We start from the raw sequence: 25,522 nt of genomic DNA on the forward strand, positions 1-25,522 counted from the left end.
TTTCTTCTCTCTCTCGCTCGCTCTTTTCTTCTTTTCTTCTTCTTTTCTTCTCTCTCTCGCTCGCTCTTTTCTTCTTCTCTTTTCTTCTCTCTCTTTTTTTCTTCTCTCTCGCTCGCTCTTTTCTTCTTCTCTCTCGCTCGCTCTTTTCTTCATCTCTCTCGCTCGCTCTTTTCTTCATCTCTCTCGCTCGCTCTTTTCTTCTCTCTCGCTCTTTTCTTCCTCTCTCGCTCGCTCTTTTCTTCATCTCTCTCGCTCGCTCTTTTCTTCATCTCTCTCGCTCGCTCTTTTCTTCATCTCTCTCGCTCGCTCTTTTCTTCATCTCTCTCGCTCGCTCTTTTCTTCATCTCTCTCGCTCTCTCATTTCTTCTTCTCTCTGTACAGCCTCTCCACCTCTCTCATGAAGCGCAGACAGAGCTCGTCCTGCCAGGGCAGGGCCACACACTGTACAGCCACCGGCAGCCCCTCTCCACCAGTCACCGCCTGTAAACACACAAACAGTCAGTCCCAACCAAACGCAGTCCCAACCAAACGCAACCAAACGTTTCTATAGGAGTGCTGGTATAGGATCAGTCTTCCTTTTTAGAGAATAATATATACAATTATATGGACAGGGGGGGGCTGATCCTAGATCAGCACCACTACTCCGAGATGCTTTTTGAATACGGGCCCAGTGGCCTGAACTCCAACTCAGCAACCAGGACAGGCCTCTGCTTCCATCTACTGGTTACAATGGAACTACAGGCTAAGATTTACCGGTTAGGCTACAGGTTGTGACATCTGGCATGGACAAAATGGCCACTTCACGTCAGGATGGCGGTAAGTTTGTAAATAGCTAAATATCCTGTAAATATTTTAAGAGGAAGAGTGTGTTTGTGACTGACTGTACCTTTCTGTAGAGCTTGTCCCAGAGGTCCCCATAGTTGCCCTTGTAGTGCCTAAGTTCCTCCTCGTCCTCTGCTGTTACCGTGGAGACAGGGACCACACCAGCAGGAAAGTTAAGGAGATTGTACATAATGGTGTAGGATACCGCACCTGAAGAGAGAAGGGGCGGGGCGGGGGGTCTGGGTCAATAATACATCCACCCATAGTTCAATAAAGCAGGTGAATTCATAACAATTCCAACTGGTGATTCTACATTTTAAAAAACAAGCTTCATGAAACATTTTTTTTTAAAGAGCTAGTTAAATCTATATTCCATTTGATAAGAGATCAGAGAGGAGAGATGGTACTGGTGAGTTTCCCAGGGTAGTTATGGTTGTAGGCGGGACCCATCATGGGACAGAGCAGCACGTCCAGCTCACACCTTCTCCACTCTCCCATCACCTCGTGCATGTAGTCCTTGGAACACAGACAGAACTACTGTACATTTTCCTCAGCGCACTGATTTCAACACAACATTCCCTCAGGTTTTTTGTCAAATTGATTATCATGCTGCAAGCTTAATTGAACAATATAACATTGCCAGTGACTGGCATACAATAATCCATGCCATTCTGTATTACAACAAGAGACCAGATGAATGAAGACATTTAAATACATTTACAGGACACGATTTGTGCCTCCTCTCAGACCATCAGGAAACTCAGATGGCACAACTTCAAAATGTCTAGTACCTCCACATCCGCATGCTGTCTCCACAGGTCTTGCACAGAGCTGGTGAAAAAAGGAAGTGATGGAGTCATTACGATTCTGCATTTCATACCATGGCATTGAAATATATATATATATATTTTAAGTGTCTTTCCAGCAAGCCATGACACACGCCATCTCAGATTGTTATGAAATCATTTCTGGAGTTAAAAACATAAGATTAGCATTTCTGCAACTTTATTTTTGTTGAAATTTTGTTGCTATTTGATTGCACCCAAAAATTGGGCAGTTTAAGTTTTAGGATTCACATAATATTTCAATAAATATACTACCCAACATCTAATTGGAACCAAACATAACTACCATTGACTAAGAAATGGGGAATTCAATTAAATGTGACTGACCGCCTCGATTCGGTCTTATTTTAAAAATGGCCAAATGTAAAAAAAAAAAAAAAAAAAATGTAACATTGGAAAAAAGTAGACTCAGAGCTAGAAAATGGTATATCATACACTACAGTTGAGGAACAATGGGAAAGTCATTCTGCTTTGAAAGTTGACAAAGTTACATTTTCTCAAGAGTGGGGTTGCAACTTTAATGTTTTGTTACACCTACAATACCAGAGAGCTCTTTGTCTACACCTATTCAGAATCGTTCACACCCTCTTAAGCCTTAGCCCCACCCATCTCTTTAAGGATTCATGTGAGGCCATGTGGTAAACAAACACTATATCAAATCTATAACATCTAAGTTTATTTTTCACATGCACAGGATACAGAAGGTGTAAACGATACTGAAGTGGTTACTTGCATAGTAGCAATGTCAACAACAGAAAGTGTCCAGAAACAAAACTATTTTTATTATTTGATGACGCTTACCAGACACACACTTGTCTAAATTAATGGGTCATGTGAAGGAATTGCTATAACCAGCCCCCAGCCACATCTAGCTAAGTGGATAGGTCACTATTGTCTAGAGAATGTACACATGTTCATGAAATACAATAGATGGCCATAATCACCCCCAGACACACCTGGCTAATTTGATGGGTCATGTAATAACATGTCCGAAGTAGTCTTTTGTTCAGACATGTAGCTAGCTAGGTAGCAAGCTAAACAATGTACCGGGATAACCCGAACTCATACTACTACGAATACAAACATTGGCGCCAGCGGAGATGGCCGCCTTGCTTCAAGTCCTTAGGAAACTACGCAGTTATTTATACATTTTATGTATTATTTCTTACATTGTTAGCCCAGGAAATCTTAAGTGTTATTACATACAGCCGGGAAGAACTATTGGATATAAAAGCGATGACAACTTACCAACATTACGACCAGGAATACTTCTTTCCCGAAACGGATCCTTTGTTTCGGACCTCCACCCTGGACATGGGATGTTATCCCAGGGCCCGACAAAACACGGTCGCCACAGGAGAGGCAGACGGAGCGGCCTACTGGTCAGACTCAGAAAGCGAGCACACTATCCACCGCTCCTGAGCATATTACTCGCCAATGTCCAATCTCTAGATAACCAGATGGACAAAATTAAGGCACGAGTTGCCTTAGAGGCAGTAACATTCTGTTTCACGGAAACATGGCTCACTCGGGATATGTTGTCAGAGTCGATAGCTACCCGGTTTCTTCATGCAATTGCGCCGACAGAAACAAACATCTCTCCAGTAAGAAGGGTGGGGGAAAATGCCTTATGATTAACGACTCATGGTGTAATCACAACAACATGTGTGGTCCTTCTGTAGCTCAGTTGGTAGAGCATGGTGCTTGTAATGCCAGGGTAGTGGGTTCAATCCCCGGGACCACCCATACGTAGAATGTATGCACACATGACTGTAAGTCGCTTTGGATAAAAGCGTCTGCTAAATGGCATATATTATTATTATTATTATTATTAACATACAGGAACTTAAGTCCTTTTGTACATCTGACCTAGAATTCCTTACAATCAAATGCCGACTGCATTATCAACCAAGAGAATTCTATTTGATTATAGTCACAGCCGTGGATATCCCCACCAAGCAGATACCTTGTCGGCCCTGAAAGAACTTCACTTGACTATGTAAACCGGAAACCATACATCCTGAGGCTCCATTTATTGTAGCTGGGGACTTTAACAAAGTTTACCTGAGAGCGAGACTTCCTAAATTCTATCAGCATATCGAATGCTGAACACAGGCTGCTAGCATTTTGGATCATTGCTACTCTAACTTCCGCAACGCATACAAAGCCCTCCCCCGCGCTGCCTTCAGCAAATCTGACCATGACTCCATTTTGTTGCTTGCAGCCTACAGACAAACTAAAACAGGAAACACCTGTGCACAGGTCTGTCCAACGCTGGTCTAACCAAATCGGATACCACGATTCAGGATTACTTCAATCACATGGACTGGGATATGTTTCAGGTATACATCAATGTTGTTGTCTGAGGCTAAGCTGACTCGGTGAACAAGTTTATTAGCAAGTGCTAACCGTGGATCGATGGCAGCATTTGCGCAAAACTGAAAGAGCGAACCACAGCTTTTAACCATGGCATGGCGACTGGAAACATGACAGAATACAAACAGTGCAGCTATTCCCTCCGCAAGGCAGGCAAACAAGCTAAGCGTCAGTATAGAGACAAAGTAGAGTCACAATTCAACAGCTCAAACACGAGACGTATGTGGCAGGGTCTACAGTCAATCAAGGACTACAAAAAGAATTAAACAACTTCAATGCTCGCTTTGAGGACAATACAGTGCCACTGACACGGCCCACTACCAAAGTCTGTGGGCTCTTCTGTGGCCAACGTGAGTAAAACATTTAAACGTGTTAACCTTCGCAAGGCTGCCCGCACAGACGGCAACCCTAGCCGCGTCCTCAGAGCATGTGCTGGTGTGTTTATGGACATATTCAATCAATCCCTATACCAGTCGGTTGTCCCCACATGCTTCAAGATGGCCACCATTGTTCCTGTTCCCAAGAAAGCTAAGGTAACTACACTAAATGAATATCGCCCTGTTGCACTCACATGTCATCAAGAAGTGCTTTGAGAGAGATTAGTCAAGGAGCATATCACCTCCATCCTACCAGATACCCACTACAATTTGATTACCGTCCCCATAGGTCCACTGATAATGCAATCGGCAACACACTGCACAATCCCATCTGGACAAGAGGAATACCTATGTAAGAATGCTATTCATTGACTACAGCTCAGCATTTAACACCATAGTACCCTCCAAACTCGTCATTAAGCTCGAGACCCTGGGCAACTGGCTCCTGGGCTTTGACGGGCCGTCCCCAGGTGGTGAAAGTAGGAAACATTTCCACGCCGCTGATGCTCAACACGGGGGCACCACAAGGGTGTGTTCTCAGCCATCTCCTGTACTCCCTGTTCACCCATGACTGCGTGGCCATGCACGCCTCCAACTCAATCATCAAGTTTGCAGACAACACTACAGTGGTAATCTTGATTACCAACGATGACGAGACGGCCTACAAGGAGGTGGTGAGTGCCCTTGGAGTGTGGTGTCAGGAAAATAACCTCTCACTCATCAACAACAAAACAAAGGAGACGATCGTGGAATTCAGGAAAAAGCAGAGGGAGCATCAGCGCCTCTTCAACCTCAGGAAGGAGACTAAAGAAATTTAACTTGTCACCTAAATCAAACTTTTACAGATGCACAATCGAAAGCATCCTGTCGGACTGTATCACCGCCTGGTATGGCAACTGCACCGCCCTCAACCGCAAGGCTCTACAGAGGGTAGTGCGGTCTGCACAAGGCATCACCAGGGGCAAACTACCTGCCCTCCAGGACACCTACACCACCCGATGTCACAGGAAGGCCATAAAGATCATCAAGGACAACAACCACCGAGCCACTGCCTGTTCACCCCGCTATCATCCAGAAGGCGAGGTCAGTACAGGTGCATCTAAGCTGGGACCGAGAGACTGAAAAACAGCTTCAGTCTCAAGGCTATCAGACATTGAGTGGCTGCTGCCAACACACTGACTCAACTCCAGCCACTTTAATAATGGGAATTGATGGGAAATGTAAAATATCACTAGCCACTTTAAACAATGCTACCTAATATGTTTACATCCCCTACATTACTCATCTCATATATATATACTGTACTCTATATCATCTACTGCATCCTTATGTAATACATGTATCACTAGCCACTTTAACTATGCCACTTTGTTTACATACTCATCTCATATGTATATACTGCACTCAATACCATCTACTGTATCTTGCTTATGCCGCTCTGTACCATCACTCATTCATATATCTTTATGTACATATTCTTTATCCCCTTACACGTGTGTCTATAAGGTAGTAGTTTTGGAATTGTTAGCTAGATTGCTTGTTGGTTATTACTGCGTTGTCAGAACTAGAAGCACAAGCATTTCGCTACACTCGCATTAACATCTGCTAACTATGTGCATGTGACAAATACAATTTGATTTGATTTGAGCTCAGTCCGATGATGCTGTGACACACCGCCCCAGACCATGACGGACCCTCCACCTCCAAATCGATCCCGCTACAGAGTACAGGTCTCGGTGTAACGCTCATTCCTTCGACAATAAAAGCGAATCCGACCATCACCCCTGGTGAGACAAAACCGCAAATAGTCAAAGAGCACTTTTTGCCAGTCCTGTCTAGTCCAGCAATGGTGGATTTTTGCCCATAGGAAACATTGTTGCCAGTGATGTCTGGTGAGGCCTTACAACAGGCCTACAAGTCCTCAATCTAGCCTCTTTTAGCCTATTGCCGACAGTCTGAGCACTGATGGAGGGATGGTGCGTTCCTGGTGTAACCCGGGCAGTTGTTGCCCTCCTGTACCTGTCCCGCGGGTGTGATGTTTGGATGTACCGATCCTGTGCAGGTCTTGTTACGTGGTCTGTCACTGTAAGGACGATCAGCTGTCTGTCCCGTCTCCCTGTAGCGCAGTATTAGGCCTCTCAAAAGTACAGACATTGCAATTTATTGCTCTGGCCACATCTGCAATCCATATGCCTACTTGCAGCATGCCAAATGCACATTCACGCAGATGAGCAGGGAACCTGGGAATCTTTAATTTGGTGTTTTTCAGAGTGAGTAGAAAGACCTCTTTAGTGTCCTAAGTTCATAACTGTGAACTTAATTGCCTACCGTCTCTAAGCTGTTAATGTCTTAGCGATCATTCCACAGGTGCATGTTCATTAATTGTTTATGGTTCATTGAATAAGCAATGGAAACAGTGTTTGAACCCTTTACAATGAAGATCTGTGAAGTTATTTGGATTTTTACAAATTATATTTGAAAGACAGGGTCCTGAAAAAAGGATGTTTCTTTTTTGGATGAGTTTACATTACTCACCTCATATGTACAGTTGAAGTCAGAAGTTTACATACACCTTAGCCAAATACATTTAAACCGTTTTCCACAATTCCTAACATTTACCCCTTTCATCACATTCCCAGTGGGTCAGAAGTTCACGTACACTCAATTAGTATTCGGTAGCATTGCCTTTAAATTGTTTAACTTGGGTGAAACGTGCCGGGTAGCCTTCCTCAAGCTTCCCACAATAAGTTGGGTGAATTTTGGCCCATTCCTCCTGATAAAGCTGGTGAAACCGAGTCAAGTTTGTAGGCCTCCTTGCGCACTCTTTTTCAGTTCAGCCCAAAAGTTTTATGTAGGATTGAGGTCAGGGCTTTGTGATGGCCACTCCTGATTTCTTTTGATTTTCCCCATGATGTCAATCAAAGAGACACGGAGTTCGAAGGTAGGCCTTGAAATACATCCACAGGTACACCTCCAATTGGCTCAAATGTCAATTTTCCTATCAGAAGCTTCCAAAGCCATGACATTATTTTATGGAATTGTCCAAGCTGTTTAAAGGCACAGTGAACTTGTTGTATGTAAACTTCTGACCCACTGGAATTTTGATAGTGAATTATAAGTGAAATAATCTGTCTGCAAACAATTGTTGGAAAAATTACATGTCACGCACACAGACTTACCAAAACTATAGTTTGTTAACGAGAAATGTGTAGAGTGGTTTAAAAACAAGTTTTAATGACTCCAACCTAAGTGTATGTAAACTTCTGACTTCAACTGTATATACTGCTCTTTGCCATCTACTGCATCTTGCCTATGCTGCTCATCCATATATTATAAGTACATATTCATCCCTTACATTTGTGTGTATGAGGTAGTTCTGAATTTGTTAGATATTACTGCATTGTCGGAACTAGAAGCACAAGCATTTCGCTACACTCGCATTAACATCTGCTAACCATGTGTATGTGACCAAATAAATTTGATTTGTCATAGCTATAGTATGAATCTTCAGGTAGCTAAAGATTACAAGCTAGGTTCAATGTTAGCTAGCGAACATTAGGCTATAACTAGCAATGCAAATGGATTTCTGATTTGAATAATATTACTACACAGATCATGCACGTAACATTAGCTAGCGAGCCAGAAGCTAATGTTAGCTAGTTAACAGTACGCTTTAACTTGCTCTAAGGATATAATTATTGTTTGGATAACCGTATTTACTATTATGTATTGATTTTTACATTTGATTTTTTTCACCCTTTATGCAAAGCGCACTGCAGAGAACATCGGAAGAAGAATTCTCGGAATTATTGTAATGTTTGTTTGCATCAATTAATCCCTTCAGGGACTGGTTGCCAATTTGACACAAAAATAAAATTCATTCATTGCAATAAAAAACTATTGAGACACAATTAGAAACTTACATCTGAAAAATCTTGCTAAGACTCTTACCCGTCCGTAAGATAGATAAATGGTTCCAGTCTGCCGTGAAGCATTCAACTCTGTTTTATTTGTAGCTACATTGTGTTTGGCCAGCGTTGTTTCAAGTCACTCCAGTTCACACTGACCGTGGCATGTGCAGAGAGTAGCTTTTCCCACGGATCTTTCAAAAGCGCCAGCTAAATTCATGGCATCAACGTTGAGAAAAGTAGCAAAACTTTTCTAGTTCTCGATAGCTAACGTTATATCTTTCAAAAACGGCATGGTAGAAAGGACTGCAAACACATACTGAACAGCTCACGCTATAGACAAAAGCAATCTACATGGCAGTGAAGGGGTTAAACCAAGGCCACATACCTTTTTAAAGGGTTAATAATTTATGTGATGATAAACTAAGGTCTCCTCTCAGGAGACCTCTGTATGCCTGTTAACACCTGTTTTGAGGGATATGGCCTGCAGACACTATCAGAAGGTGGAAACCGCCTACACTCATACTCCTCCTGTCTGGGTTCCACCGTGACTGAGGTTCTGAAAATACGACTGGGTTTCTGAGAACACAAGGCCACTGCAGGCCTGATGGAAACCTCCACCTGGCAGAAGATACTTAGACTTATCTGATGTGAAATATCACCTTGTTATGAACCTATACCTACAGTATATAAGCTGCAGGATATCTTAAGACACCTCGCAGAACCTGTGGAGAGCGATCATATACTGTACCCTGTACCAACTTCCGCCTGCAATTGTATTACTAAAGGAGAATTTTAATACTTAAACAAAGAGTCTGTGTTTCCTTTCTACTACCAATATATGTAAGTTTGATAATTACATGGTCAATTTCTTCAGATGATCTGGTCTAACAGCAGACCAATCCAAACTCGTCTCCGGGCATGTCCAGCCCATCCATTATCTCAGCCAATCAAGTCTAGAGGGAAGGTTACCGTCTTTTTCAGTGGCTAAACCTACTAGGCTCATAATTTAACAATTTTATTCGTATTTACAGATGGAATACACTTTTGTTATTAAGGCACAAGAAAGTTCAAATGTTCCAGAAGGCATTTTTCCCAAAAACATTTTTTTAAATCAAAATTAGTTTTAAGTTCAAATGCTACTCCTGTGAAGTAGTGACCTGTGACATACGCCTAGTTTCCTGAAACAAGTCACAAATTATTAACGGACGCCCCCCAAACCAACAACCAATATACAGTATCTGTCATCTATGTCTGACAAGTAGTATGGAGCTGCGGCTTGGACTATTGCTTCTTCATCCTGTTTAAATTATTCCCTGGGGTGGATTTGGCATTGGGTGTGAGAGGTCCCTGGGTGGCTTTTGACAAATTGGGGGATTTGTCAAGTCTTACTCGTTATTAAGAATTACGGTCCAAATCGGATGTTGGGTATTATAATTATATGAATCCAATGGGAAGAATAGATATAAGTTCTTCTTACCTAGCTCCACACAGGCTTTCCATAGAGGCACCTATACGAGGAAACTGAAGGGAAAAAAATAAGACCATTGACAAAAAGAAGTATGAGCCAAATATAACATTATCAGTCTGATATACATCACAATACAGTTTTAACCTCCCTCGCTGTATGCTGTGGACTTGGAGAGCACTCACTATGGGCTTGATCAGAATGGATAGAATTTTCTTCACAGTGCGAGGTAAATCGTACGAAATAATCTGAACCCGCAGAGACGGGTCGACAGGCCCTCCTTTCCTACAATGACACCAAAACAACAAAGTTACTTTTTATCATTTTAGTGTGAATACTGGATAGTTCATTTCTCTCCCAGGGATGTTCTGGTTTAACTCATTGGGATTACCAGGGTTGTGTTCATTAGGAACTAAACGGAAGAAAACGGACTGAAACGGGGAGGGACTACAAGAAATACTCATTGTCGCTTCACATTTCAAAATGTTTTTCTATTGTGTGCCCAACTGAACACAATCCAGGGTGATTTGACTGACTCACAGGTTGCTGAGCATGGTAGCGCATCCATCGCCTGAGAAACCCCTGAGAACCAGCTCATGCATGGCATAGCTCAGCCTGGGGAGACTGAAGGGAACCAACTACAGAGAGTGAGATAAGATAGTAATACAATTTAATATCAATACAGTCATGGACCGACCTGTAAAGGAATTAACATCCACATTATTTTGTGTCTGTTATTCGGTAGTCCAAGTAAATCTGTCTCTGATAAATAAGTGTTCAACCAAGCTCTGGTTATATAGTGCCTTCAGAAAGTATTCATACCCCTCAACTTATTCCACATTATGTTGTGTTACAGCCCGAATTCAAAATGTATTGAACTGATTTCAATGACAAAGTGAAAACATGTTCTTAGAAATGTTAGCAAATGTACATAAGTATTCACACCACTGAGTCAATACATGTCAGAATCACATGTCAGATTTACTCCCAAACATAAAGCCTTGTATTCAGGACAAAGTTAATTTCTTTGCCACATTTTTTTTTTTGTGGGGGGGGCAGTTTTACTTTAGAGCCTTATTGTAAACAGGACACATGTTTTGGAATATTTTTTATTCTGTACAGAATTCCTTCTTCTCACTCTGTCACTTAGGTTAGTACATGCATTGTGGAGTAACTATGATGTTGATCCATCCTCAGTTTTCCTCCTATCACAGCCATTAAACTCCGTAACTGTTTTAAAGTCACCATTGGCCTCATGGTGAAATCCCTGAGTGGTTTCCTTCCTCTCCGGAAACTGAGTTAGGAAGGTAGTCTATCTTTGTAGTGACTGGGTGTATCGATACAACATCCAAAGTGGAATTAATAACTTCATGCTCAAAGGGGATATTCAATGTCTGCTTTTTTTAACCAACAGGTACCCTTCTTTGTGAGGCATTGGAAAAGCTTCCTGGTCTTTGTGGTTGAATTGTATGGGATTATAAAGATGACAGAACTACCTACGCGAGTTTGTATTTTGAGTTTCGTGGTCGCACATTGAGATTAGTGGTTGCATGTACAACTCTCAAATATGTATTTTAAATTTCACAAACCTTTATCACGAATGAGTGAAAGATTTGTTGCATCTTTAATTTTGAACACATTCAATAAGACTTGCAAGCATAATTTAATTTAAGAATTATTACTATTATTATTATAGTCCATTTAAGACTATGAATATTCTGCTGTGAATAAAAGATACTTGCATAGTTTTTATCTGCGCGCGCTCTGAGTTCCGTCACTGTTGTCACGTTACCAAGAGATGTGTAGAAAGATTCATAAGTAAAAATTTGATTTGACCTGTGTTTTTTTTAAGGAAAACTTCTTATTCTTATTTTTTTAAGGTAGCCTTAAATAATTACTTTACCACATTGAATAGTATGCTCTGTAAGAATAAGTTATTGAAATCAAATGGACCCTCTTAAGCTTTTCAAATTTCTTTGAACGTAAAAACCCTGTATGTGTTTGTTTGCCTGTTTGTGATGTTTAGTGGTCCATGTTTTAAGGATGTATAGATTTTTGTAACATATTTGACATTTGTATCCTTCAAAACGTATGGAATTTCAATAATAATGTAAAGAAACAAGCAGGGAGCAGGTCTCGACCTTCTACCCCAAAGTCCAGCGTGCTATCGACTGTGCCGCAAATGCATGCTCAAGCGGCAGAGTCGATATCCGCGCTTATAAACCCAGGGTCGTTACACTACTCCCTCCTTTCAAAGAGAGCGTCACCGCGCCAGCTTGCGACACGACGTCTTACAGGAACGCGTTCACCGGCCAAGCACACGCACTGTCGTGGATGCAAGGTCCAATCCCACTTCTGACACCAATGTAATGAAACAGGCAGGGAGCAAGTCTCGAACCCAACACTAGGCCCCTACCCAGATGGTCATGTGCCGTCGCAATCTTCTCTCCTCTTCTATCATCTCTCCCTTCTGCTAAATCCTTCTCCCTCCTGTCTTCTGATTCTGCCTTTTCGACAATACTCTTCCCTTTCCGCATCCTATGACTATAGCACTGTCCCCTTTCCTCCCAGCCGGCTCTGACCTCATCTCCTGCTCCATGGCGGAGTGAATCATTGCGAGCTTACAGAACAGGGCCGTGGGCAGCTGAAAGAAAATTGAGGAAAACTAAAGTACCAGGAGACCAATCATCCTTTCACGCCCTCCTCTCTGCCTTCTCTTTCTCCACTGCCACTTCCTACCACTAAATTTCAAGCTTCTGTCTCTAACCCAATATTCTAAACAATTTCCACCTTCTCCTCCCTCCTTAATCCTCCACCCCTCCCTCTCTGGTGGACAACTTTGTCAACCACTCTGGGGAAAAAAAGGTTGACAACATCCGCTACTCATTCACTCAGCCCATTGGTCCACTGGTCTCACTCACACAGAACTACCATACACCTTGAACCTCTTTCTCCCCTCTATTTCGCCAGATTCAATTTTGCGACTAGTGAGGTCTGGCTGCCCCACAACCTGCCCACTTGACCCCATCCCCTGTTCCAGACCATCTCTGGAGACCTTCGCCCATTCCTCACTTCCCTCATCAATCCATCGCATGTCCCGAGTTGCTCCCCTCCTCAAGAACCCAACACATGACTCATCGGACGTCCAAAACTATAGACCTGTATCCCTTCTTTATTTTCTTTCCAAAACATTTGAGGATGCTGTCTCTTATCAACTTTCTCATTATCGCTCTCAGAACAATCTTCTTGACCCTAACCACTTGGGCTTCAAGACAGGTTACTCAAATGATATTGCTCTTCTTTGTGACAAGATGCTCTCCGCGCTGCCAAAGCTGACTCTCTCCCCTGTGTTCTCATCCTCCTAGATCTATCGGCTACTTTCGACGCAGTGAACCACAAGATCGTCCTCTCCACCCTCTCAGGGCTTGGCGTCTCAGGCTCCGCACACTTGGATTGCATCCCACCTGGCAGGCCACTCCTACCAGATGATGTGGAGAGGATCCGTGTCTGCACCACGTACTCTCACTACTGGTGTCCCCTCAGGGCTCGGTTCTAGGCCCTCTCCTCTTCTCTGCAAGATCATTTTTGATTCACAGCAGTATATTCATAGTTGGAAATGGACTTGTAATAATTCAAATCTTATTGAATGTGTTCAAATGTCAAGTTACAAGTTAGCGACCACTTAAATCTTGCACACATCATTATACAAACATGCAAAATAAATTACACACTTGCAAATCGTACTTGCAACCACAAATCTCAATGTGTGACCACAGAATTCAAAATACAAACTCACGTAGTTCTGTCATTATAATCCCATAGAATCTGTTTGAAATTCACTGCTTGATTGAGGGACCTTACGGATAATTATATGTGTGGGGTACAGAGATGAGGTAGTCATTCACAAATAATGCAAAACACTTAGAGCACACCGAGCGAGTCGATATAACTTGCGCTTAACAAGTCACATGTTTACTCCTGAATCGCAGGCTTTCCATAACAACTAGGTTGTTGAATACTTGACTCAAGACATTTCAGCTTTTCATTTTTAATTCAATTTGTTAACATTTCTGAAAACACAATTCCACTTTGACATTATAGGGTATTGTGTGTAGGCCAGTGACAAAAACATTATTAATTTAATCCATTTTAAATTCAGTCTAACACAAAATGTGGAAAAAGTCAAGGGGTATGAATACTTTTTGAAGGCAAAGTAGATCAGTCTGGAGCTGGGGGTTACTCACCGTGTGCCCTGCGCTCTCCAACAATGCCTTGGTCTCCCTCAGGGCTCGGCCCATGCTTGGAGAGGGCATGGCATAGCCGTCATTCTCATAGTACCCGATCCTCAGGGGCTTGGAACGTTGGTATACCTGGAGAACAGAGGAAGAACACAGTATTGATACATAGAATGTAGATTGCCGGGTGTATAGGTCCTTTCTGCATGATGTACCTTATAATGGATATTGGGATCCAATATTGATAAATTGATATGGACACTATTGTTTGATATCGATAAGAGCAAGGCATATTGTAATATTGGTTTATTCATCTTGTCAAGCTACACTATTACGTAAAAAAAAAAATATTTTTTAAAGCATACTTGACTGTTCCTGCATGCACAAAACCCTCTCAGCAGACCTTCTCACGGGCTGTCAACTTATCATAATCCTACTTAAATTGCCTGCTGATGATCCAGCAACAGTTCATGGGCTTCTCAATTGTATTCAAACTGGTTGAGTAGGTTAAGCTCCAAGAACATTCAGACCAGAACATCAACAAGCAGCTGTCTCGACTTCACAGATCCGTGGAAGTAAAAACAACATTCAGACAGCTGCAATATTGTGTAAAATCAATATGCATTGATATGTTATAATAAAACAATTGCAACTGATGTCATTAGATTTTACAAAAGGGTGCCCATCACTAAATATAATAATATCATTTGTTTGTCTTCAGGGATATCCATTGAACAATGATATGTATCCTACGAAAGGCTATAGGATGAATTTTCCTTTATGTACAGACCTAGGATCAGCTTCAACTCCCACCAAAATTTTTTTTAAAGAAATGAAATGACTCAAGATCAGAGTCTTGGGGCAACATCACCCTACTCCCTATGACAGAGAGAGATCCCACCTGTTGGTTGAATGGGATTGGGGGAACAGTAGGGTCCAGTCTGAACATGTGGTCACAGAGCAGAGCTTGCATACAGAGAGCCAGGCCATCCACGTCCCTTGCCATGGGCCCAAAGGACGACAGCACTGGAACAAGAACACAAACAATTGGTGTCATCTTGACAGTGGCGAGTCAGTTGTTAAAAAGGTAACAATAACATCTGTTACCATGTTATTACTATCCCAAAGTTACTGTATGTAATGAGCATCCTTTTGATACTATTTCTACATTTTTTTCCACAGAAGAGCTCTGCTCCCTATTTTCTCTATGTATGTAGGCGTTATGATGGAGGGGGTCAAGAAAACGTTTATCAATTTATTTAGCTATACATGTGCAGGGTGGAAAGTTGTACGTTTGAGCCTTACCTGACTTTTGGCCCCGGCTACAGGAGGAAGCACCTCGCGAACTGAAAAAATAAATTTAAAAAAGTAAATATCTAACCAAGCCCATCAGGTCAATAAGCACACAAGCACTGTCACGACTTCCGCCGAAGTCGGTCCCTCTCCTTGTTCGGGCGGCGTTCAGCGGTCGACGTCACCGGTCTTCTAGCCATCGCCGATCAACCTTTCATTTTGTCTTGTTTTCCCACACCCCTGGTCATCATTCCCTCATTACATGTCGTTATTATTCGTTGGGCATTTTATTTGTGGCGCAGTTACGTTCTGTGCAAATGATTGCCTTAGTAAAGTGCATAGTCCACTCATCTCTGCTCTCCTGCACCTGACTTCGATGCACCAGCTACACTCACACACTCAATTATGCTTTTACAGAGGAAATAAACATCTTGTGATGCAATCGTTCTTGAACTGTGCTCAAGGTTAGGAACATAGTAAAATATTACTGAAGTCCTCACAGGTTGTCAAGACACACTGACAGACCCACTAACATACACACACATGCAAGCACCACCACCCCCCCCCCACCTTAGCCTGTTGGCCGTGGGTTTAAAGCCACAGATCCCACAGAAGGATGAAGGGATGCGTATGCTGCCCCCAATGTCAGAGCCCATGCCCAGGACCGAGCCCCCTCCTCCGATCAGCGCTCCCTCCCCGCCCGATGAACCCCCGGGCGTCTTTTGAGGGTTATGGGGATTCAGAGTCAGACCGTAGATGGGATTACCGCAGTCGTAGCTGGACATGGGGACAAGACAGATGACATTGCTCAAGTCATAGCTCTTGCACTAAATTACATCACCTAATGTGGTGTGTGGCACATTAAAGCCATTGTTACCCCATCTATGTCAATGTATTGCTAGTGTATTATGTTTATTCATCAGTTGACATTTTATATGGTAGACAAATTATATTCTGAATCTCATTTGTTGCATTTGCAAGTCTAAAACAACTATTCACCTGAGCAGGCTTTGGGGTACGTTGGTCTTGACGAAGGGAATGGCACCTTGTTTCTTCAGCACTTCAACCAGCACACTGTCCCCTGTGGCAGGAAGGTCCAACTTACAGATCACGCCACACGTAGAGTCATGACCCTAAATACAAAAACAGGAAGATTAAAAAAGTAAATAATTCACAATAAAATAATAAAAAATTAACTATTTCAGTAGACATGAACATCTCTGAACCAAGAACCATGTTACTGGTAGGGGCCTGTGTCACGAGACTCAACTTGAAGTTCACAAACAAAGACACAGGCCTACTATGGGGGTGCTTTTCTGCACACAGATTAAGCCAATGTCCTGGGCTAACAAGCACGCTCAATGGAGAATCTCGATTGAAAGTGCATTGGTCCAGGACTAGGCTTAATCTGACTAGGAAACCCCAGCTATATTTCCAGGGAAAAATAACTATTAATGAAAGACACTGAAGTGACACCTAATTAACACCTTATATCCAATATTGTCCTTGATGCTGACAGGGACTCCATAAAGGAGACCATCCTTGTGAGAGCCAATATCCTCCAGCTGATCCCAACTCTCCAGCAGGACCTCAGTGCAACAGTTCAGTCTCCTATTCACCTCCAATGTCTGTGGGAACACGACATGGGGGGGGGGGAAAAAAATAAATGGGAGCACTTGTAGATTGAAAGGTCTAGTAGCCTGGTCCCAGATCAGTGTGTCGTCTTGCCAACTCCTATGGTCATTGCTACAACAAGAGCACAAAACAGATCCCAAACAGTTCTGGGACCAGGACAGACTGATCACCACGCCAGCATGCCACAAAATACATTATGCCTATTGTGTGATAGCCATTCAATGACTGATCATGCTGCATTGTTTTGTAAACAGTGCAAATATAAACCAGGCATGTCATCATAAATACATAGGCATTTTCAGGGCTGTGTTGGCTGTGACAAGGGTTGCACATTTTGGGGAATATTCAGGAGGTGGAAACTTTCCATAGGAATTACCGGGAATATATGGGAAATATTAATACCACTTAAATTATGTTTTTTCATTGGATATATTTACCATATCATATAGAGACAGAAACATAAACCTTATCATAATTAGATTAAATCCTTCCAATAGAAATTTTAAAAACATTTAGTTACAAATTGAACTTTAAATGAGTTGACTCTTCACATGGGATGATTTCACTGAACAACAAAAGAAAGGAAATATTGAATGATTCATCGCATCTCCCAAAAAACATTTTCAACATACATCTGTAAAATTATAGTCTAGAAACTAAAGCTTTGGTTGTCTTCCTCTCAGGGTTCCATGTCTTCTCCCTTGACCTCCTCAATGTCAAGCTCTTGAACATCAGACTGAGGCCTCATCTTCACCGTCACTTTCCAACCCTGTTGAGGATGGCTCGTTGTCAGGCTCAAAAAGTCTCAAATTTGCCCGGATGGCCACCAATTATCCAACACTTGTATTGGTCAGCCTGTTGCATGCTTTGGTGTGTGTGTTCCCAAACTGATGTTGGTGGGATTTGGAGGATTATGGGGGAAAGAGCCTCACCAGGTGGCTGATGAGATACAGTTGAAGTCGGAAGATTACATAGGTTGGAGTCATTAAAGCTCATTTTTCAACCACTCCACTAATTTCTTGTTAATAAACTTTTGTTTTGGCAAGTCGGTTATGACATCTACTTTGTGCATGACACGTCATTCTTCCAACAATTGTTTACAGACAGTGAAATAATCTATCACAATTGCAGTGGGTCAGAAGTTTCCATACACTGAGTTGACTGTGCCTCTAAACAGCTTGGAAAATTCCATAAAATTATGTAATGGCTTTAGAAGCTTCTGATAGGCTAATTGACATCAATTTAATCAATTGGAGGTGTACCTGTGGATGTATTTCAAGGCCTACCTTCAAACTCAGTGCTTCTTTGCTTGACATCATGGGAAAATCTAAATCTGCCAAGACCTCAAAGAATTGTAGACCTCCACAAGTCTGGTTCATCCTTGGGAGCAATTTCCAAATGACTGAAGGTACCTCATTCATCTGTACAAACAATAGTACGTAAGAATAAACACCATGGCACCACGCAGCCGTCATACCACTCAGGAAGGAGACTCATTCGGTCTCCGAGAGATGAACGTACTTTGGTACAAAAAGCAAAGGACCATGTGAAGATGCTGGAGTAAACGGGTGCAAAAGTATCTATATCCACAGTAAAACAAGTCCTATATCGACATAACCTGAAAGGCAGCTCAGCAAGGAAGAAGCCACTGCTCCAAAACAGCCATAAAAAAGCCAGACTACGGTTTGCAACTGCACATGGTTTAAATGCATTTGTAAACTTCTGACTTCAAGTGTATGTTGACATGACTGCCATATTGCGGCGTGGATGGGCTTCAGGCAGAAGTCTTCACGCTTTTTGATGTATTTCAGAACTGCAGTTTCCTCTGCTTAGAGCAACAGTGAAGTGGGCAGGGCAGTACAGGTTTATTCTCTGAAATCAGACAGGACGGCACATAAGACAGTCTGAACATCAGACAGGATGGCATTGTCTACCTCAATCCGTGCAATGGCTACTGTTATAGGTTTCAGGAGTTTCAGGCTGCTTACCACTCTCTCCCAAAACACATCATCCAGGAGGATCCTCTTGATGGGGCTGTCCATATCAGCAGACTGTGATATGGCCATTTCTTGGAGAGACTCCTTCCCCTCCAGGAGACTGTCAAACATGACGACAACACCACCCCAACAGGTGTTGCTGGGCAGCTTCAATGTGGTGTGCTTATTCTTCTCACTATGCTTGGTAAAATAGATTACTACTCTGTTGAACTCTGCATCCAGCAAATTAATAGATAAAGCATGTCTGGTTGGAGGGGTGCATGCTGGGCAAAGAACATTCAGAAATCTCTTCCAATACACATTGCCTGTGAGCATCAGAGGTGAACCAGTTGCATACACAGCTTAAGACAGACGTTCATCAGTATTTCTCCGACTACGTTCCTCCATTCAGTAAAAAAAAAAAAAAAAACTTCTCATTCCAGGAGGACCATGAGCTGTTGCTATCGATAAGGTGTCTCATTCATCACTTACACCTCGAATAGAAGTAGAGGGACTTGTCAGAGGTTGCTTGTTGTGAGCACTGAGAGAACTTTATGCACTTGGCCTGAAGATGCTGCGTCTTTGTTACATTCTTCACATATAATTTGGCACAATATTTGCAAATCTACACAGCTTTTCCTTCTACATTAGCTGCAATGAAAGGTCTCCACACATCAGATAGTGCCCGTGGCATTTTCCTGTAAAGTAAAGATTAGGAAAATACAAATAAATAAATACAAATAAACAATCAGTTAGAGATAAATATATTCAGCAAAAAAAAAGAAACGGTCCTGAAAAAGGGACCTGTGTTTCATATATAATTCGTAAAAATGCAAGTAACTTCACAGATCTTCATTGTAAAGGCTTTAAACACTGTTTCCCACGCTTGTTCAATGAATCATAAACAATTCATGAACATGCACCTGTGGAGCGGTCGCTAAGACACTAACAGCTTACAGACGGTAGGCAATTAAGCTCACAGTTACGAAAACTTAGGACACTAAAGAGGCCTTTCTACTGCCTCTGGAAAACACCAAAAGAAAGATGCCCAGGGTCCTTGCTCACGTGTGAAAGTCCCTTAGGCATGCTGCAAGGAGGCATGAGGACTGCGGACGTGGCCAGGGCAACACATTCAAATGTCCATACTGTGAGACGCCTAAGACAGCACTGCAGGGAGACAGGACGGACATCTGATTGCCCTCGCAGCCTTGGTTTCATGCATGTCAACATCAGAAGCCTCCTCCCTAAGTTTGTTTTCCTCACTCCTTTAGCACACTCTGCTAACCCGGATGTCGTTGCAGTGTCTGAATCCTGGCTCAGGAAGGCCACCAAAAATTCTGAGATTTCCATACCCAATTATAACATTTTCCATCAAGATAGAACTGCCAAAAGGGGAGGAGTTGCAGTCTACTGCAGAGATAGCCTGCAAAGTAATGTCATACTTTCCAGGTCCATACCCAAACAGCTCGACCTAATAATTTTAAAAAGGACTCTCCAGAAATAAGTCTCTCACTGTTGCCGCCTGCTACAGACCCCCCTCAGCTCCCAGCTGTGCCCTGGACACCATTTGTGAATTGATCGCCCCCCATCTAGCTTCAGAGTTTGTTCTGTTAGATGACCTAAACTGGGATATGCTTAACACCCCGGCAGTCCTACAATCTAAGCTAAAACATCGCCTATGGGCACAAACCCACCGTCGCTGGAACAGACTGGAATGGCAATTAGTGCTCTTCACTGACTAGTCGCGGTTTTGTCTCACCAGGGGTGATGGTCGGATTTGCGTTAATCGTCGAAGGAATGAGCGTTACACCGAGGCCTGTACTCTGGAGCGGGATACATTTGGAGGTGGAGGGTCCGTCATGGTCTGGAGCGGTGTGTCACAGCATCATCGGACTGAGCTTGTTGTCTTTGCAGGCAATCTCAACGCTGTGCGTTACAGGAAAGACATCCTCCTCCCTCATGTGGTACCCTTCCTGCAGGCTCATCCTGACATGACCCTCCAGCATGACAATGCCACCAGCCATACTGCTCGTTCTGTGCATGATTTCCTGCAAGACAGGAATGTCCGTGTTCTGCCATGGCCAGTAAAAAGCCCAGATCACAATCCCATTGAGCACATCTGGGACCTGTTTGATCGGAGGGTGATTTCGTGTCTTTGGCTATGCCGGATTAAGTGATATGACATGCTATTCTATAAAATATTTTCTCTGTAATTAATATTACCTGATTAAGCTAATCATGTAAATGTAATTAGAAAGTCGGGGCACCACAAAATAATGTTTATAGAGCTTTTATCTTCCGAATAAATGCTTAAAGACCTGGTCATCTTTTACCTCAATAGCAGTCAATATTTAATTGTCACCTTATTTAGTCTCATCTGAAAGTTGTAAATTCTTGGTTATCTTCACGAACCCTGGCTAACAAGTTCAAATCATCAATACAAAACTTTGTTTAATTATTTATTTACTAAATACCTAAATAATCAAACAGAATTACATTTACACAGAATGGTTCATACAATCATTACAAATTAGGTCATAAAGGAAAAGGTCCCTAGAGGACGGAACAGATATGACGGCTGGTTACACAAAGAAAGGGGATTGGGTTTTGAATGAAAGAGCGGGAAGATCCGAGGAACAAAAAGATTGTCTATTGGGCGGTATGCAGCTATGCTATTGTAAATATAGTATCTTATGCATACTAAATAACCGCCCATTTGAAAAAGGAAAATGCAATAAATATTTATTCGGTAGATTGGTCGTAGATAGAAGGCGGGGTTGCCCAGCAGGGATCTCTTGTCCTTTGAAGAATGTCTCTGGTGGTAAACTGGATACATTGTAGTATTGTTGTGTGTTAGATTGAATACGTCGTCCGTCCTTTCCTAGCCCATGTTCACAGCGGCTGCTGCCAACTTAATGGCTAGGAAGTATCACTTCTGGACTGAATAAGAGTTCAAAGTTCATACCAAGTTGCCATACTTTTAAGCTCATGCTATATTCTGGCTTGTATAGTTGAAATTCATCCTTCCGGCGTTTAGGTTGTCACCTTCACGTTGAGAGTCGATGCTAATTTCGTTAGGCTCCTGTCGTTCAAACTAAAATTACATTTAATCTTTTCACAAATAGTTTAACATTTAAACATTTAAATTCCCCCCAGAAATGTCCGGGAACTTGCAGGTGTCTTGGTGGAAGAGTGAGGTAACATCTCACAGCAAGAACTGGCAAATCTGGTGCAGTCCATGAGGAGGCGATGCACTGCAGTACTTAATGCAGCTAGTGGCCACACCAGATACTGACTGTTACTTTTGATTTTGACCCCCTTTGTTCAGGGACACATTATTCCATTTCTGTTAGTCACATCTCTATGGAACTTGAAGGACTAAAATTCTAAAGACTCCCACCAGTGATTATGTTATTAATTTGCTTACATGCCATTGTTCTTATGCTCACTGTATAGCTGAATATTGAGGCCTCTGTCTGTGTCTAGCTCTCTGCCAAAACCCGCAGCCCCGCGTCTGTGAGAGAAGGTGAGAAAAGGGACTGAGGGTGATAGCAAGACACAGAGAGACTGTCTGTTTTTCTCTGAAACAAGGGCAGATTTGCATACCACTTGAGACTGGTTCTCAGAAAACTGTTAATAAGAATAACTTGTTATTTTAGCTGCACGTGTAGGTTTAACATAGGTCACTTGAGTATATAAGATCCTGTCTTTCTTTTGTTCGGGGAAGAACTCAGGAGAGACATCAGCCTGATGTTTGGCTCTGTCTACAGCTGTTTTTTGATTCAAATTGTTGTGATTTATAAGTGCACATTTTGAGTGATCTTTATTTGTTAAGTAAATAAACAGAGCCCAGAAAAGTGGAACCAATAAACTTGTTCAGTTTATGTTTAAAAAAAAAAAAAAAAAATGTTTTAGTTGTTGAATCTTATGTTCATACAAATATTTACACATACGTTTGCTGAAAATACACGCAGTTGACAGTGAGGATGTTTCTTTTTTTGCTGAGTTTAGTTAAGCAGTTAGATTTAAACGACTCCTTTGTAAGATAAATGTTTTACAATGAAACATGTATGAAAACATCTGGATTAACACTCCTATGTTAGCAGGCTCAAGCAAACTAAAAGCAACATGGTAGCAAAAACTAACTAGCAGAAATTGTTAACAAGTTAGAAATGATTTAAACACACTTTGCTGTAGGCTACTATTTACAAGTTAACAAAAAAAAATGTCACAAAGTATATCCACCCCAGTCAGTATTGTAATCAAAACTTAGCAGAAAGCATGTAGTTATTGGCTCAGATAGTGTAGTAATGTGGGCTCTATAGCATCTCATTAGTGTGCAAGATCTTGAATATCAGCTGTACATTTGATGGTAGAGTGCACCCCACACGTGATGAATGTACTGCAGAGGGTTGCAATTCCATTGAATTGGGGATAGTTTAACCAAAATATGCTACAATCCCTAGACTTGCCTTAAGTGTATCCCACAAAAAAAGGTTCAGTTATAAACCAACTTTTGACGAATTTAAGCAAAATTCTCCAAATCCAGGACTTAACTTCCCATGGAAAATAAACAGGTTAAAGGTGGTTCATGGTTTGCAGAAAACATTGCAGGAGTACAATATGTCCCCAATGCTTTCAGTGAAAAAACACCACCTATAGAAATAATGCAGTCCACATTACAAAAAGCTGGAGTAACCTACAGTAGATGTGATTGCTGGGGGTGTTGATTGAGTTGTACATTACCTTTTCCACATATGAGTGGAACACAGCTTCTGGAGTTAATGATCCACCCTTCAGTTGTTTGGACAGCTCCGCCAGTGACAGTGAGAGGATGAGAGAAGTGTCCGTTTCAGGGTGCTGACATGAGAGTCAAAGAGGGAAGAGAATGAACATTAGGCACACCACCAGATATCTATCTAGCTACTCTCTCTGAAAATCCAAATGAAATGTCATGCCATCTCAGGTAGGGTCCTCAAATACTTACTCCTCCTTTCAATACATACATGACTAAGTGGCAACTGGTTTGAACATGAAGATGTTGTGATAGTACTGGGGTGGCTATCTGCAAGCTAGAGTCACAGCTGTGTCGGACTGACTTATCAGCAGGGTTGAATGTTCATTCGTTGAGGTTGTTAGCTAGCGTTTGCTAATGTTAAATATTCATACACATAGCTCATATATTATACAGCGCTCAACTAATCTGCCTGACTCAAGTCATCTTATGTACCCCTGCTAAAACAGGAACTAGCTCACACAGCCAGCAATAAAACTACCCCCTAACACTATCTCCTCAGCTTTGTTGTCTCCCGAACCCAGGAAACAAAGACATTCCATCGCATGAACACATACACCCTGCCATAGTAAACTGCCCCTCTACCTCACGAACCCCTGACACTAACATCTCCTAGAATAAACACTATTCCCCCCCTTCTACTGGTCGGGTGCCCAGAACAGAAGACTGCTGTGCACCAATGGGGGCTTCTACTCTGGCTAGAGCGGGTCCGCCTCCAACCCTACGGGACCATTCAGAAGGCTTCACGACAAGACTCTACCTACTTCATTCTATGTATAAAAATGAATGTAACCTTTGTATAAGTTCTCTTTTTCACCTGACTCCTTATCGGGTTATATGAACTAGATCCGTGCACGATGTAGAACAAGATATCTTTGACCAATAAACGGCCTTTTTGTTACAACTGAAATCCACTCTGTCCAGCGCCCGTGATTTGGTCTCGACTCTCCAGTATTTAAAAACTAACACTAAACTAAAGTCAAACTTACAGATTCGTTGAACTGAAGGACAGCAAGCTCTGCTCGTTGCAGTGACGTCTCTTTTCGGGCTTTCGCCCTCTGAATTTTCTTCCAGGACTGTTTGTGTCTGAACCAATTCAGGAAAAGCATCAGGGCACCTGTACCGCATGCAGTGGCTGTCAGAATCACTGTCCAATTCAGCTCAGCCCCAAAAATTACTTGTTCAAAGTTGTCCATTCTGTCCATAACGCTCTGACAGCTATCTTCCACCTCCAACTTCCAAGTACACTTGATGCAGTCAGGTGCTTCTCGAAGGGTTCGGGTTAAATGCGTTTGACTCCGCCCACAGTGAGCCCGGCCCCAAACTGCAGTCAGGGGCTTATCCCTACTCGTTGGGGTTTTAATTCATTAATGGTGGTTGGCATCCAATGTTAACAGTGTATTACAGCCACCAGCTGAAATCACAATATATTCCAAAATACATCCCGACACGGGCTAAGGGACCTGTGAGGTCAGAGCATTCGCCAACAGGATTTTTTGCAAGGCCTCTGCTGTGAAATCCTAAAGAAACGTTCAGCTGTAGTCACAATTACAATTTTCTCAGAACTATTCTCCGCTTGTGCTGTACAGTTTATGACCACTGCAAATCGGCAGCTATGCAGCTAGGACAACGCACGTTCCAAACTCACAACACTGCAGTACATGTGGGGAAACTGCACCCTTCTTGTGTCATCTCATCACAACACAGGGATGGGCTCGAGGCTATCCAATAGCAGAGGGAGAGGCTAAGTCTAGATAATCTTCGCCAAACAATAGCAAGTAGTCGAGGCTCC

General features: G+C 42.3%; 1 protein-coding gene across 2 annotated transcripts; it reads right to left on the reverse strand.

Moving 5' to 3' along the window:
• Positions 1 to 219: 219 nt before the first annotated feature.
• LOC118387397 (fatty-acid amide hydrolase 1-like) lies at positions 220 to 25,011 on the reverse strand. Of its 2 annotated transcripts, none has more exons than XM_035775730.2 (15): positions 24,720 to 25,011; positions 23,682 to 23,795; positions 16,812 to 16,952; positions 16,324 to 16,457; positions 15,895 to 16,101; positions 15,337 to 15,377; positions 14,933 to 15,057; positions 14,041 to 14,166; positions 10,337 to 10,434; positions 9,982 to 10,081; positions 9,809 to 9,852; positions 1,614 to 1,653; positions 1,230 to 1,338; positions 887 to 1,032; positions 220 to 480 (listed from the first exon to the last, which is right to left on the reverse strand). In XM_035775730.2, exons 1-15 carry the CDS (start codon positions 24,933 to 24,935, stop codon positions 358 to 360), a joined length of 1,764 nt encoding a protein of 587 aa, XP_035631623.1. In that variant the 5' UTR covers positions 24,936 to 25,011; the 3' UTR covers positions 220 to 357. The 2 variants fall into 2 exon arrangements, with proteins under 2 accessions (XP_035631623.1, XP_035631630.1); XM_035775737.2 differs by lacking the exon at positions 24,720 to 25,011 and adding an exon at positions 23,923 to 24,311.
• Between the last annotated feature and the right edge of the window lie 511 nt (positions 25,012 to 25,522).

This window comes from Oncorhynchus keta, chromosome 1 (genome assembly GCF_023373465.1).
Source record: "Oncorhynchus keta strain PuntledgeMale-10-30-2019 chromosome 1, Oket_V2, whole genome shotgun sequence".
Lineage (NCBI taxonomy): Eukaryota > Metazoa > Chordata > Actinopteri > Salmoniformes > Salmonidae > Oncorhynchus > Oncorhynchus keta.